This window comes from Oncorhynchus keta, chromosome 8, assembly GCF_023373465.1.
Source record: "Oncorhynchus keta strain PuntledgeMale-10-30-2019 chromosome 8, Oket_V2, whole genome shotgun sequence".
Classification (NCBI taxonomy): Eukaryota; Metazoa; Chordata; class Actinopteri; order Salmoniformes; family Salmonidae; genus Oncorhynchus; species Oncorhynchus keta.
This window is the reverse complement of record NC_068428.1, coordinates 15,608,339-15,622,242: the sequence shown is the minus strand read 5'-3', so window position 1 is coordinate 15,622,242 and position 13,904 is coordinate 15,608,339. Positions and strand designations below refer to the sequence as shown.

Sequence of the window (13,904 nt, the reverse complement as noted above, 5' to 3'; positions counted from 1 at the left end):
AACCTTTATTTAACAAGGCAAGTCCGTTAAGAACAAATTATTATTTACAATTAAGGCCTACCAAAAGGCCTCCTGCCAGAATGGGGGGCTGGGATTAGAAATACATTAAATATAAATATAGGACAAAACGCAAGAGAAACAACACAACACTAAGTAAAGGGAGACCTAGGACAACAACATAGCATGGCTTAAGAAATTATGAAAAACAAGATTATCAAACATGTTTTGATCTACATGCGATTAATATGAATTATTTTAACCCATTAAAACATAGCCTATTCCACAACTAGGCTACTCGTTTACAGGTTTGCCCACAGGACCTAATATAGAACGTTTTAGTATAGGCTGTAGACTTGATCGTGGTAAACTCTTCCTGGTCTGAAATAGGTGCTATTAATCTTTGTTTTAAAAAAAAGGTTCATTTTTCTATTGCACAATTACATTTCAGTAGAAGAAAAGTACAGAAACCGAGCATAGGGATGTCTAAGTCTTGACGTAGGGGTCAGGTGACTGACTCCAAACTTTTCTCTCCATCGTTTATTTTTTTTCTCTCTCCCCCAGCCCGTATGTGGACTGTTATAAGCAAGGAAAGTTTGACAAGTCAGTCTCAGATTCTCCGTGGTCCCAAACTTGGATTTCAAGATAGCGGTGACTGTTTTCAAGAAGTGACGGAGAAAGTCCCTAAGGGCTCTCTTCTGACTTCTCAGTAACTTTCCAGGTAAGCTTTGCGGTATATCAACTGCTATTATTGACATGAAGAGGTAAAAATTCGTATCTATATATATTTTTGTCACTGTCAGAAGTTATGCGGAGAAACTAATTTGCGCTCAGAATCCAGACACAATGTGCCAATTCAGACGCATTGTATTTCTATAGGCTATCTGCTATAGTATAGTCCATAATATATCCTTTATAAAACATTTAATTTTTTCTGTGTTTAACAATGAAAAGTTTAAATGATCCATCTGTTTCTTTTGCTGTTTTATTTTCTACCAATTTCGTCTGTTTAGTGCTTTTAAGATAAACGAGTAACCCGAGGCAAATTACTCAAAGCAGCATGGAATGATATATATTTTTTTTACAAGCTTTATAGAGGACTTTAACTGAACAGCTTATAAACTGTAAACTGGGGATTGATTTGTTTTAAAACCAGCTACATCGTAACCAAGCATATTGACATGTTTCATTGATATTTTCCCCTTGGCCTTATAGAATATCCTCGTGAAGTGTGATCAAGTTGGGCAACTCAGATCTTTAAAGGTCTTCCTTGCATCTCGAGAGCACAGTTCCAATCTAAGGGAATATTGAAGTTGAACTGATGTGCTTACAACCTTACACATTTCTTTATTCGCCCAACTTCTCGTTACATTGCCGTAATAACATAAATTCAAGATCAGAGATCTCAGGGGGATGAGTGGGTTTCTTACTGTAGACCAGCAATGTCTACATGGACCTGTTTTTTTATTATTATTCAAGTTTCCAAATGGTACTGTGATATTAAATAGGTCTATAAACTCAGTGAAACATTTTTTAAATGTTTATTTTTATCATGGTACCATCATTGTTGAGTAAAAAGCAGTCCTTGGTTATTTTCCACTATACTGTAGGCATCCTGCACAGTATGCAGTACAGTATTAGCTAAGTGAAGCCATGCTGTTGGTACACCCTTCAACAGATGGCTTCTCCTCATCCACGGTTGTTTATTGTGCAGTCATTCCAGGGACTTTATTTGTTTACTGACATCTTTCAGAATCTTTATTCGGATGGTACTCACGTTTACGAACGTGATTCCCATCTGACGTGCAGTGTCATTAGTATCATTAAGAATTGGGTCTTTGTAGCCGAGCTAGGCAGGTCACTAAATATGCATACAATGAACTGGGGCCCTGTGCTCTAGACTCCGAGGCTCAGAGAGAGCGTGTTCCAGACACTCCCCAGCAGGAAAGCTGTTGGTCCCCAGTCTTAGGCTTGCACTGAGAGCAGAGAGCTACAGTATCGTCTTAGTACACTGTCCACTTCCTTCATAGGCTGCACAGGTAGAGTTTCTACCAGATTTTGGGAATGATATCTACTGAGGATGATAGTTAATGAGGATAAAAATGACACATCTATTATGAAGATCGTGTAGTTATTTTCTCCGCTGACTAGTAAATTGCATGTGTTATGTGCGGAACAGTAACTGTCTAAAACTGCCATACATTTCTTTGAGACTGGGGGGTAATTTGCATAGCAATCCTTAGATTACACAGTACGGCACAATTTAACATGGACAAATGCTGACATACATGCTATTTGACATATTTTAATTTGGTCGGCGTCTCTTATTTCGACGTTGTTTCATGTTTATTACAGTTGTTAACAAACGATGGTTTGCTGAGAAACAGGTCCCCAGCTCATGTTTTCATACCCTGCGGATGAAGGGGAAACAAATGTCTGCGCTTGTGTTTCACCAATCTGGGCCCTATCATCTACGATTACACTGTTCACTTACTCAGTATTTTAAGAAGTTCCATCAACACTGGTAGGACCACACAATGGGATTCTCCGCTCATGACTTCCAATAGGAAGACAATAGCCTTTAAATTGGCTTTCTGGATTGACGATTCATTAAGCATAGTGAAAGGTGGTCGTTGACATTGGTCTTGTTCAGGTTTTTTTCGGCAATTGGATTTGTTCTGTGCGTCACTACAGCCATCGCAAGACTCCTAGTTGTTACACATCCTCCACATTGACTCTGTACCAGTACCCCCTGTATATATCCTCCACATTGACTCTGTACCAGTACCCCCTGTATATATCCTCCACATTGACTCTGTACCAGTACCCCCTGTATATATCCTCCACATTGACTCTGTACCGGTACCCCCTGTATATATCCTCCACATTGACTCTGTACCGGTACCCCCTGTATATATCCTCCACATTGACTCTGTACCAGTACCCCCTGTATATATCCTCCACATTGACTCTGTACCGGTACCCCCTGTATATATCCTCCACATTGACTCTGTACCAGTACCCCCTGTATATATCCTCCACATTGACTCTGTACCGGTACCCCCTGTATATATCCTCCACATTGACTCTGTACCGGTACCCCCTGTATATATCCTCCACATTGACTCTGTACCAGTACCCCCTGTATATATCCTCCACATTGACTCTGTACCAGTACCCCCTGTATATATCCTCCACATTGACTCTGTACCGGTACCCCCTGTATATATCCTCCACATTGACTCTGTACCGGTACCCCCTGTATATATCCTCCACATTGACTCTGTACTCTGTACTCGGTACCCCCTGTATATATCCTCCACATTGACTCTGTACCAGTACCCCCTGTATATATCCTCCACATTGACTCTGTACCAGTACCCCCTGTATATATCCTCCACATTGACTCTGTACCGGTACCCCCTGTATATATCCTCCACATTGACTCTGTACCGGTACCCCCTGTATATATCCTCCACATTGACTCTGTACTCTGTACTCGGTACCCCCTGTATATATCCTCCACATTGACTCTGTACCGGTACCCCTGTATATATCCTCCACATTGACTCTGTACCGGTACCCCCTGTATATATCCTCCACATTGACTCTGTACCGGTACCCCCTGTATATATCCTCCACATTGACTCTGTACCGGTACCCCCTGTATATATCCTCCACATTGACTCTGTACTCTGTACTCGGTACCCCCTGTATATATCCTCCACATTGACTCTGTACCGGTACCCCCTGTATATATCCTCCACATTGACTCTGTACTCTGTACTCGGTACCCCCTGTATATAGCCCCGCTGTTGTTATTTACTGCTGCTTTATAATTATTTGTTTTTCTTACCTCTTACTTTTTTAAAAACGTTTTTGTTGTTGTTGTTGTATTTTCTTAAAACTGCATCATTGGTTCAGGGCTTGTAAGTAAGCATTTCACTGTATTCGGCGCATGTGACAAACACAATTAGATTTGATCCGATTCACAAATGTAACTAGTGCTATATAACCATGTTTACTGTATATAGGAATATGTTTGAACACAATATATTCATTATTTTCTGTCTAATTGCAGCTAAAACTCCATCATGGGTGACTGGAGTGCTTTGGGGAGGCTACTGGACAAGGTTCAGGCTTACTCCACGGCTGGAGGGAAGGTGTGGCTCTCTGTCCTCTTCATCTTCAGGATCCTGGTGCTGGGAACCGCTGTGGAGTCTGCCTGGGGGGACGAGCAGTCCGCCTTCAAGTGCAACACCCAGCAACCTGGTTGTGAGAATGTGTGTTACGACAAATCCTTTCCTATATCACATGTACGGTTCTGGGTGCTACAGATTATCTTTGTCTCGACGCCGACTCTTCTCTACCTTGCCCATGTGTTCTACCTGTTGCGAATAGAGCAGAAGATTAACCGCAAAGAGGAAGGGCTGAAAACCATCCAGAACGACGGAGGCGATGTGGACGTACCTCTGAGGAAGATTGAGTTAAAAAAGCTCAAGCATGGGCTGGAGGAGCATGGGAAGGTTAAGATGAAGGGAGCCCTCTTGAGAACCTACATCGTCAGCATTTTCTTTAAGTCCATCTTTGAGGTGGGCTTCCTGGTCATTCAGTGGTACATTTACGGCTTCAGCTTGGCTGCTGTCTACACCTGTGAGAGGTCCCCCTGCCCCCACAGAGTAGACTGTTTCCTCTCCCGACCCACTGAGAAAACCGTCTTCATCATATTCATGCTGGTGGTCTCTCTGGTCTCCCTGGTTCTGAATGTCATTGAGCTCTTCTACGTGACGTTCAAGAGGATCAAAGACCGCGTGAAGGGGAAACAACCGCCCGTCCACTACCCTGGCACTGGGACATTAAGCCCCACTCCCAAGGATCTGTCCACCACTAAGTATGCCTACTATAATGGCTGTTCCTCTCCCACTGCCCCCTTGTCACCCATGTCACCCCCGGGGTACAAGCTGGCCACTGGGGAGAGAACCAACTCTGTTCGCAACTACAACAAGCAAGCCAACGAGCAAAACTGGGCCAACTACAGCACGGAGCAGAACCGCCTGGGCCATAATGGCAGCACCATCTCCAACTCCCATGCACAGGCCTTTGACTTCCCTGACGACACCCAGGAGAGTAAGAAACTGACCCCAGGGCACGAGCTGCAGCCGTTGGCCCTGATGGACCCCAGGCCCTGCAGTCGAGCCAGCAGTCGCATGAGCAGTCGGCCAAGGCCAGACGATCTAGATGTCTAGCCCCTCCCCAGCCCCCCCTGTCGGTGGCCTTGGTGCCAGAGAACAGAGAGTACAAGGGGGGCGGGGCGGGGCAGGGCGGGGCATAGCCCATTCACTGTCCTAACTAGAGAGTCAATAAAGAGACATTAAAATACTTACACTGTTGGAGGTACTATACATTTATTGATGACTTTGAAACTAGTGGAGCTAACAAGCTTTAACAACAAAAACATCTAGTGGGCATGTGACCCTGTTCTGATAACTGTGCCCACGTTTCACTTTAGAAGAATATGCCTTGGCGATGTATTACTTATCATTATACGGCCTCACACAGTTACATTCCATTTAGAAAGATTGCACTTCAATATAATAGCAATGTGTCTTTTTCCATGCTTTGCAAGTAGTTTGAAAACATTTGGCTTGTATGTCTCCGTCACACTCGTCTTCTGTATGACTTCCAAGTCGGTCTTGTGAAACAGGATTGTAAGAAGGATGCTCAGTTTCATGAATTAATATTTATTTATTAGTAACAGTACATCCACCACTAGATAAAAATGTACTACTATCCAAGGTCATATCCATATAAATGATATAAAGTCACTACACCCACCTGCATATTTATTGATAATAATAAAAAATGATTAATAGAATACAATTTTCTCAACAAATAAGAGGTTGCTTTTATTATCGTGGACTGTCATTTCCTGATAAACTTTGAATTTATGTGGTGTCGGTTGTTTTATTTGATACTTGTTGTTTTGGGTTTTGTGGGTAAGAGGTTGCTTTCAGACTGTGGGCTCAAGTTGTTGTAAGAGAAATACAGAGCAACAGTTTCTTATTGCTACATTTGGGTCTCGAAGCATCTTTGAAAGAAAGCCTTTATTTTTGTTCTCATTTTAAAGTGTACGTCTGCTTTTTTCTTTTCTTTCCTGTAGGATGGTAGAGGAGGGCAGTAGAATGATCATTTGTCTTTTACCTTTTTGGTTTTTTAACTCAATGTAATCATTGCTGCTTGAGAGATAGATTTTTAGTACTGTAATTCAAGCTAACTGTTTCACCAATGTGAGTTTTTAGAAGACTGCTTATAGAGCTAGACTAATATTTAGTCAAATATATTAAAAGGTATATGCCAATGTAGCTCCACAACTACCAAACACTTGTAGATGGGATTTCAATTGGACATTTTCATGTTTTCTGTGTTTTTTTTCTTCTCTCCCAATTCTGCATCATGGTATTTCGGTACGTCAACAGAGAGTTTCATGGGTTATTCAGCTGCGATGGTGTTTGCACTGAGATCTTGACTACGGTGTAATATGAGGCAAAAGAAAAAAAGGGGCAAGTGTTTTCTGATATGTAAGTTACTAATTCATGTTACTACACCAGGCAGAAATCACTACAGTACATACATTCAGACAGGGCTTGTTTTTGTGACCGCTGGTTTCAATAATCTCAAAAGACTAAAGCAAAGGGCCTCCATTCAGAATACAAGACACACTTCGGTGTACATTTGTTTAATAATGGGGTCAGATAATGTCATTCCATGGAAATCCACTGTTGTACAGTGTGTAAGTGCATGAGAGCAAGAAACAAAAAACTCATTAATTATATCTGTGAAAGGCAATTTTAACCAATAAAGATTTTTTCTTTCTTTACAAGTCTGTCATCATATGCACCTCATTCTGCCTTTCCTCTTCTTGATTCAGTCAATGTCTATAGTCCAGACTCATTGGGCCACCAGAACCTAAGTGCCTTAAAAATAGGTATTAAATAGAGATCATGGTTAAAAGATACATGTGTTGAGACAACAGTAGCCTTTCTTCTATCATAGGTAACATGAACCTATGAACCCATGATACCCCCCAAATAATCATATATGATCCCCTGCTCGATATTAAGAGAATGATAAGTACTATATAGTATATGTAGTGAAAATGCCTTGGAGACTTTGAAAACTTCATAATATGCAAAGACTCAGCACTTTTTTCTGTTATCCAAGTTTCCTATTTAACCTTTCCACAAAGCTAAATAAAACCACATGTTTGGATCCAGTCTGCAGACCACATGTGGCTGGAGCCGAATAGAAAAGCTCAACTTTGATCCAATGCTAATTAATCTACATTTTTAATTTAACAATGACTTTTTATCAGGACTTTTAAACAAGATGTCACTGTAAGACACAAAAACAGTTGAAACACACCATTTAAAAGAAAAATAATTATTACATAATGTATTTACATAACAGTAGATACCAATTAAGAAATATTGCCAGAGTTTGAAAAGTAACAGAGCAGCAGTTTACTCAATTAAGATAAAGTTATCTTAAATGTGTTTCAACCATCTGTATTCTCTGTTTAAAAGCAAATACATTACTGTTGAGTACTAAATGGCAGAAATAGTTCAAACGTAAAACAAAATTAGCAAAACTAAATCACAGCATTTTCACATTTCAAACAGTAGTCCTAGCACATTTGAAAGCATTCAGAAGGTGATGGAAAACTATAGTACGACAACTTCTGACTCTCTGGTGCAGATGCTAACCACATGCATACTTGACTAATGTCAAATAAAGTCCTGGGATTGTAACTGCACAACATTTGACTGTGTTTATGTATGTTTCATTGCTTCTTTTTAGACAACAAGGATTCAAATGAGAACAGCTTTACAGCACTTTACAGCGCTTTACAGCGCTTTAAGCTTTATTTTCTTCACAGACTACTGTAAACCTCAATGTCTGAGTTACATTTCCACCGCCTGTTCAACCGTTCAGACCACAAGGCCAGGGCGGTGCTACCAATACATACGTGTAGTAAAGCTAGTAGAAACAGCTGGTGCCTGGTGTAGACCTCACGTGATATTTCACGTCACAAAATAAGCTTTTAAAAGTTATTTGTACCTTTTATCATGTCAGTAGGGTGGAAATGAGTTTTATTAGGCATCTTTGACAGATTAGCCATTCCCTTGTCCTCTAAAGGAAAGACAGCTTGCAAAACTACAGATGAATGGGTAGCACAACACATCAAAAGTGAGATAAACTATCTACTGTACTGTATATGGTAGATATAGCCAGGTCTATAATTATTGGCAACCTTTGATAAAAATGTCCCAAAAAACCTGTATGAAATATATAATACAAATACTGAGCTATGTTGCATATTGCAAGCAAAATATTCCCATAACATCAAAGATCCACCACCATTTTTTACCCTGGGTATGAGGTACTTTTCTGCATATGCTTCTGTTTTTCTATGCCAAATCCAGCACTTAGATCGGAACCTGTGCCATGATCAGATGACATGAAAATAGAGCTCTTTGGCCACGCACACCAGTGGCGTTAAAAAACAGAAGTATATGTAGAAAAGTAGCCCATTCCTACAGTAAAATACGGTGATGAATTTTTGACGTTATGGGGATATTTTGCTTCCACTGGTCCTGGGGCCCTTGTTAAGGTCAAGGGCATCATGAACTCTACCCAGTGCTAGGACATTTTTTTGCCAAAAACCTGGCTGCCTCTGCCTTAGTCTGTGCGATTAATGAGGGCATAACTAAAGCAGTGTTTGCGAGATAAGGACGTATCCCAAAGGGGCCTGTGGCAGGGTCTTTTTACAAAATCATCTGTACAGTTTGAATGGTTTGAGCTACAAACTATTAAAAGCTATCTATGAAAAGCTGAGAATCCCACGAATACACGTACTGTATGTTTTCCTCTGTTTCCAAGCTACACAAGAGTCGTTAGAAGATAAATGATTCTTCCACATCGAAGATCGTCATATGAAATCCCTATAATACTGTATTAATCTCACATAGTTGTTGTCACAAACTCCAAACTCCACACAGTTGTCATTGACTAGTTGTATATTCATTTACCCACTGATCAAACCATTTCTGTACTTACAGCATACATAGAAATTCCTTTTTTTATCAGGTTTTTGCTTTGGCAGACTTTATTTTCTTGTTTATGTCAAGTTGTTTCATATTCTACTTGTAGCCCTGTTTGTCCTGAAAAGAAAATGGTAAAACACTTCATAGTGAGGCTAAAGAGAAGAGCTGGACATGCAGATAAATGAAAATACAATTTTTGCTGGGGTCTCTGGACCGATACTGTCGGGTTATGGTTTTAAGATCCCTTGCAACGCGTTATCCAATCTCATAAAACATGTTCGAAAAAGGCAAAGGAGAGGGTTCTGGAGTATAGAAAACGGGGTGCCAATAATTGTGACCCCTTTCTTTTTTAAGATGTTGCATTATTTGTTCAACAAAATCTCTTTCTCTGAGCAATTGTATTAGTGTAAAATCATTTTTAAACTGGTTGTGTACAATACAGCTCATTATTTGTATAAATATTTTTGCTCATCTTTATCAATGGTGCCAATAATTATGGACCCGACTAGACAGTATAGCATTCATTTTTTAACTGACCTATGTTTGTATTTTTTATTTATTTTTTACATGCCTTCAGTTTCCCATCTCTTGTTAGGACAAAGCTGTGCACACAACACAGACTTGACCCTATTTACTTTACAGTCACCATTATTGGGTCAGCTAACAAACTTCGACATGCAGCTCTTTCAAAATCACAGCGTGGAAACATCCCACCTGCTGCTGACTGGCACTTGCAGGGATTATAGGTGAAAACAGAACATCATGTTTCATCCCTTAAAGCAGGTCTTTCATCAGACTCAAACCGAGCACGGAGAGCATAAACCCAGGCTGGATAAAACCCAACCATTCCACATGTATGTGAGAAAATGTGGGAGATATCATAGTCACTGTATGTGCTACCTGTGTACTGTAATCGCAGATCTTCTTTAATTGGTAGATCCACAGTGAGTGATGTTTCCTGAGCTGTCTACAAACTCCTAACTGTTTATATAAGCATAAGGAAAGCAAAACAATAGGATGCTTTCAATTTTAAATGGCAAGAGTAGCAGATCTCAAATGGTCTCAGCTTTCTTTGTGGTTACAAATTGGATTCATACCCAATACATTTTCTTCAAATCTTTCCTCTGCCGGACGGAGGCCCCTAAACAGAGCACTGTGGTTTTATTAAACACGGGAAAGCTGCTCCAAACATGTCTAATGAACACGAGGAAATGCACTGAGTCAAAGTAGGTTTGTGCTAATGCACTTTTACTGTCTGTTAGACAAGCACACAACACCATGCCCATTCTATTGGGGATCTGCCCTGGAAGCGTCCACCATAAGCGGAGCCATAGCAGGATGTATGTGCTGAAATGTGGTGTCCCAGAGCATAGGAGCATGTGCCCCCAGGGTTTCCTCCCACGGAAAAGGACACAAAAAGTTAAACAGTTCTGTATCTGAACTATGTGTTTTTATTAGTTAATTTTTTAAAAATGAACTGACTTAAATAGAAGAGTTGAATAATTGTTGAAAAGTTACCAGACACTGAAAGCTAAAAGCATTCTTAGGGGTTCTTACCACAATATCAGCCATAAGACATCACTTCATTAAACTTAATGCATTCTTTTTTATTAACACTTTCACACACACACACACACACACACACACACACACACACACACACACACACACACGCACGCACGCACGCACGCACGCACGCACGCACGCACGCACGCACGCACGCACGCACGCACGCACGCACGCACGCACGCACACACACACACACACACACACACACACACACACACACACACACACACACACACACACAGAGAGAGAGAACAACACATTCATATTTTTATTATGCCTTTATTTCAAGGCACATAAACCACAGATTGCAGAAAGCTAAGCTGTGTCCCAGACATGTTTACTTTTGAAGTCTGTGAGCAGCATATGAGGTATATGGTTAATGAGCTTCCTTGTCCCACACAACTTGAGCCTAAGGCAGAGAGAGATGCAGAGAAGAAGCAAAGGAGCACAAAAACAGGGTCTCTCGGGTAGCTGGAATCAAATCAAAATCAAATCTAATCTAATTTTATTTGTCACATGCTTGGTAAACAAGAAGTGTGGACTATCTGTGAAATGCTTACAGGCCCTTCCAAACAATGCATAGAGAAGAAAAGAAAAGTAATAACATGAGAAATAAATACACAATGGGTAACGATAACTTATGTGCAGGGGTACAAGGTAATTGAGATAGACATGTACATATAAGTAGGGGTAAAATTACTAGACAACAGGATAGATAAGAAACAGTAACAGCAGCTTATGTGATAAGTCAAAAGTGTCACGCCTGCTCCCGCTCCCCCTCCCTGGCGCTCGAGGGCGCCAGGAGGCCCATCATTACGCATACTTGTCACCATCGCATCAGTGCTTCATGGGACTCACCTGGACTTTATTACTTTACTGATTGCCTCCCCTATATCTGTCACTTCCTCAGTTTCTTCCCGTGTCTGCATTAATGTTGTTTTGTTTCCTCTGTCCAGACACTGTCCGTGTTCTGTTTCATGTCCTTTGTTTATGAAATGTTCAGTCCCTGTACTTGCTTCTCATCTCCTAGCGTCTGTCCTTACACAAAAGTGTGCAAAAAGGGTCAATGCAGATGGTCCAGGTAGCTATTTGGTTAACTGTTTAGCAGTCTTATGGCTTGGGTGTAGAAGCTGGTCAGGGTCCTGTTGGTTACAGACTTAGTGCATCGGTACCGCTCGCAGTATGGTAGCTGAGAGAACAGTCTATAACGTGGGTGGCTGTTGTCTTTGACCGTTTTTAAGGCCTTCCTCTGACACCGCCTGGTATAGAGGTCCAGGATGGCAAGAAGCTCGGCTCCAGTGATGTACTGGGCCGTTCGCACTACCCTTTGTAGCGCCTTACGGTCGGAGGCCAAGCAGCTGCCATACCAAGTGGTGATGCAGCCAGCCAGGATGCTCTCAATGGTGCAGCTGTAGAACATTTTGAGGATCTGAGGGCCCATTCCAAATCTGTTCAGCCTCCTGAGGGGGAAACAACATTGTTGTGCCTTCACAACTGTGTTGATGTGTGTGGACCATGTTCATTCCTTAGTGATGTAGAACCCGAGGAACTTGAAGCTCTCTACCCACTCCACTGCAGCCCTGTTGATGTGGATGGGGCATGCTCCGCCATCCTGTTCCTGTAGTCCACGATCAGCTTTCTCTTGCTGACGTTGAGGAAGAGAGTGTTGTCATGGCACCACGCTGCCTGGTCACTGACATCTTTCCTTTAGTCTGTCACATCGTCGTCGGTGATCAGGTCTACCACCGTTGTGTTATCGGCAAACTTAACGATGGTGTTGGAGTCGTGCACGGCCACGCAGTCGTGGGTGAACAGGGAGTACAGGAGGGGACAAAGTGTTGAGGGTCAGTGTGGCAGATGTGTTGTTGCCTACCCTTACCACCTGGGGCTGGCCCGTCAGGAAGGGTGAGAGCAAGCCTTGTATGAATCATTGATCACGAAAAGCGCTGCCTCTGGACGTGCGTGTTCCTGTTTGCTTATGGCCCTATGCAGCTCATTAAGTGCAGTCTTAGTGCCAGCATCAGTTTGTGATAGACAGCTATGGAAAATATATAGGAAAACTCTCTTGGTAAATAGTATGGTCTGCATCGTATCATGAGGTATTCTAACTCAGGCAAAAACTTGAGACTTAACATTATAGATCGCGCACCAGCTTTTTTTAAACAGAGACCCACCTCTCACCATTCCATCTTACCAAAGGCTACTGACCCGTAATGTTCACCTAAAAGGTTTTCGGGCACTGAGAACATTTCAGGTCTGCTGAATTCAGGTCTGTGCAACTTCCAGCGTGCGTTATCCTTTTTTATTTTGTGTTTTAACTGCGGCTAAGAAGGCTACTGTGGCTATTTGATCATAATGTAGGCCGACCATGTGCGGTGTTCATTGTAAGTGTAATTACTTTAGATTTTTTTTTAAACATGCAGGTCTTGACATGAACTTGTTTATCCACTTGTCCTTCCGACAATGAGGTGACTGAACATTTTGTTGTGTTGTTTGATGCAAGAAACCACTTTACAAAATACAATTCATTATTATTCCAATACCATTATTACAGAAAATCGGACAAATTATGCTACCCTCTGCCTATTTGCTACTTAGCTTATTCAAACCTGTCTCAAAATACACCACTGCCCTTTTAAGAAAAAAATCATCTTTACCTGACTCGCTTTAAAAAGATGGCTAGAAATGTACGTTTTGTGGTTTTGTAGGAAGCAATCACTCCCACATTGCTGACTACAAATTCGCTATAACTGGGCTAATAACTCACTAACTAGCAAAGGATATGAACAAATGTGCACATGTGGCTACATGTAGCTCTCCCTTTGATCTCAAAACAAATGCATCTAATCACAACAGGTCATGCTGTAAAACAGTCCAGGTCAAAGTGAATGGCACAAATCCATATATGGCAATGGTCTATTTACATATCCGGCTCTGATTGGTTATAGCGCACCGGTCTGTGTAGACTCAAGGCCTGAGTCGTGCCTGTCAATGCAATAGAATCCTATTCCGATGCACTCGGCCTTCTACAAAACCTCTTGCATAGTACAGTTCTTCAGGTTCCGTTGATAGGATAGTCTTGAACGGAGCGCAGATACTGTATTTGGATTTAGATGGATGGGATATCGTAAAAAATTTGACCATTTGACAGCTTTTGTTCTCTAGTGACTGTAAAAAGACCGCTAATTTTTTGCCAATAGAAGGGAGGGTAGACGGTATTTAGCCAGTTGGGTC

General features: G+C 41.5%; 1 protein-coding gene across 1 annotated transcript; it reads left to right on the top strand.

The window, feature by feature from the left end:
• The first annotated feature begins 549 nt into the window (after positions 1 to 549).
• Positions 550 to 6,877, top strand: gja1b (gap junction protein alpha 1b). Its single transcript, XM_035774822.2, has 2 exons — positions 550 to 718; positions 4,079 to 6,877. Exon 2 carries the CDS (start codon positions 4,092 to 4,094, stop codon positions 5,241 to 5,243), a length of 1,152 nt encoding a protein of 383 aa, XP_035630715.1. The 5' UTR covers positions 550 to 718; positions 4,079 to 4,091; the 3' UTR covers positions 5,244 to 6,877.
• Positions 6,878 to 13,904: the final 7,027 nt, after the last annotated feature.

Bases quoted from the DNA above. Each gene is read 5' to 3' on its own strand.
- gja1b (XM_035774822.2), top strand. From the start codon at position 4,092: ATGGGTGACTGGAGTGCTTTGGGGAGGCTACTGGACAAGGTTCAGGCT.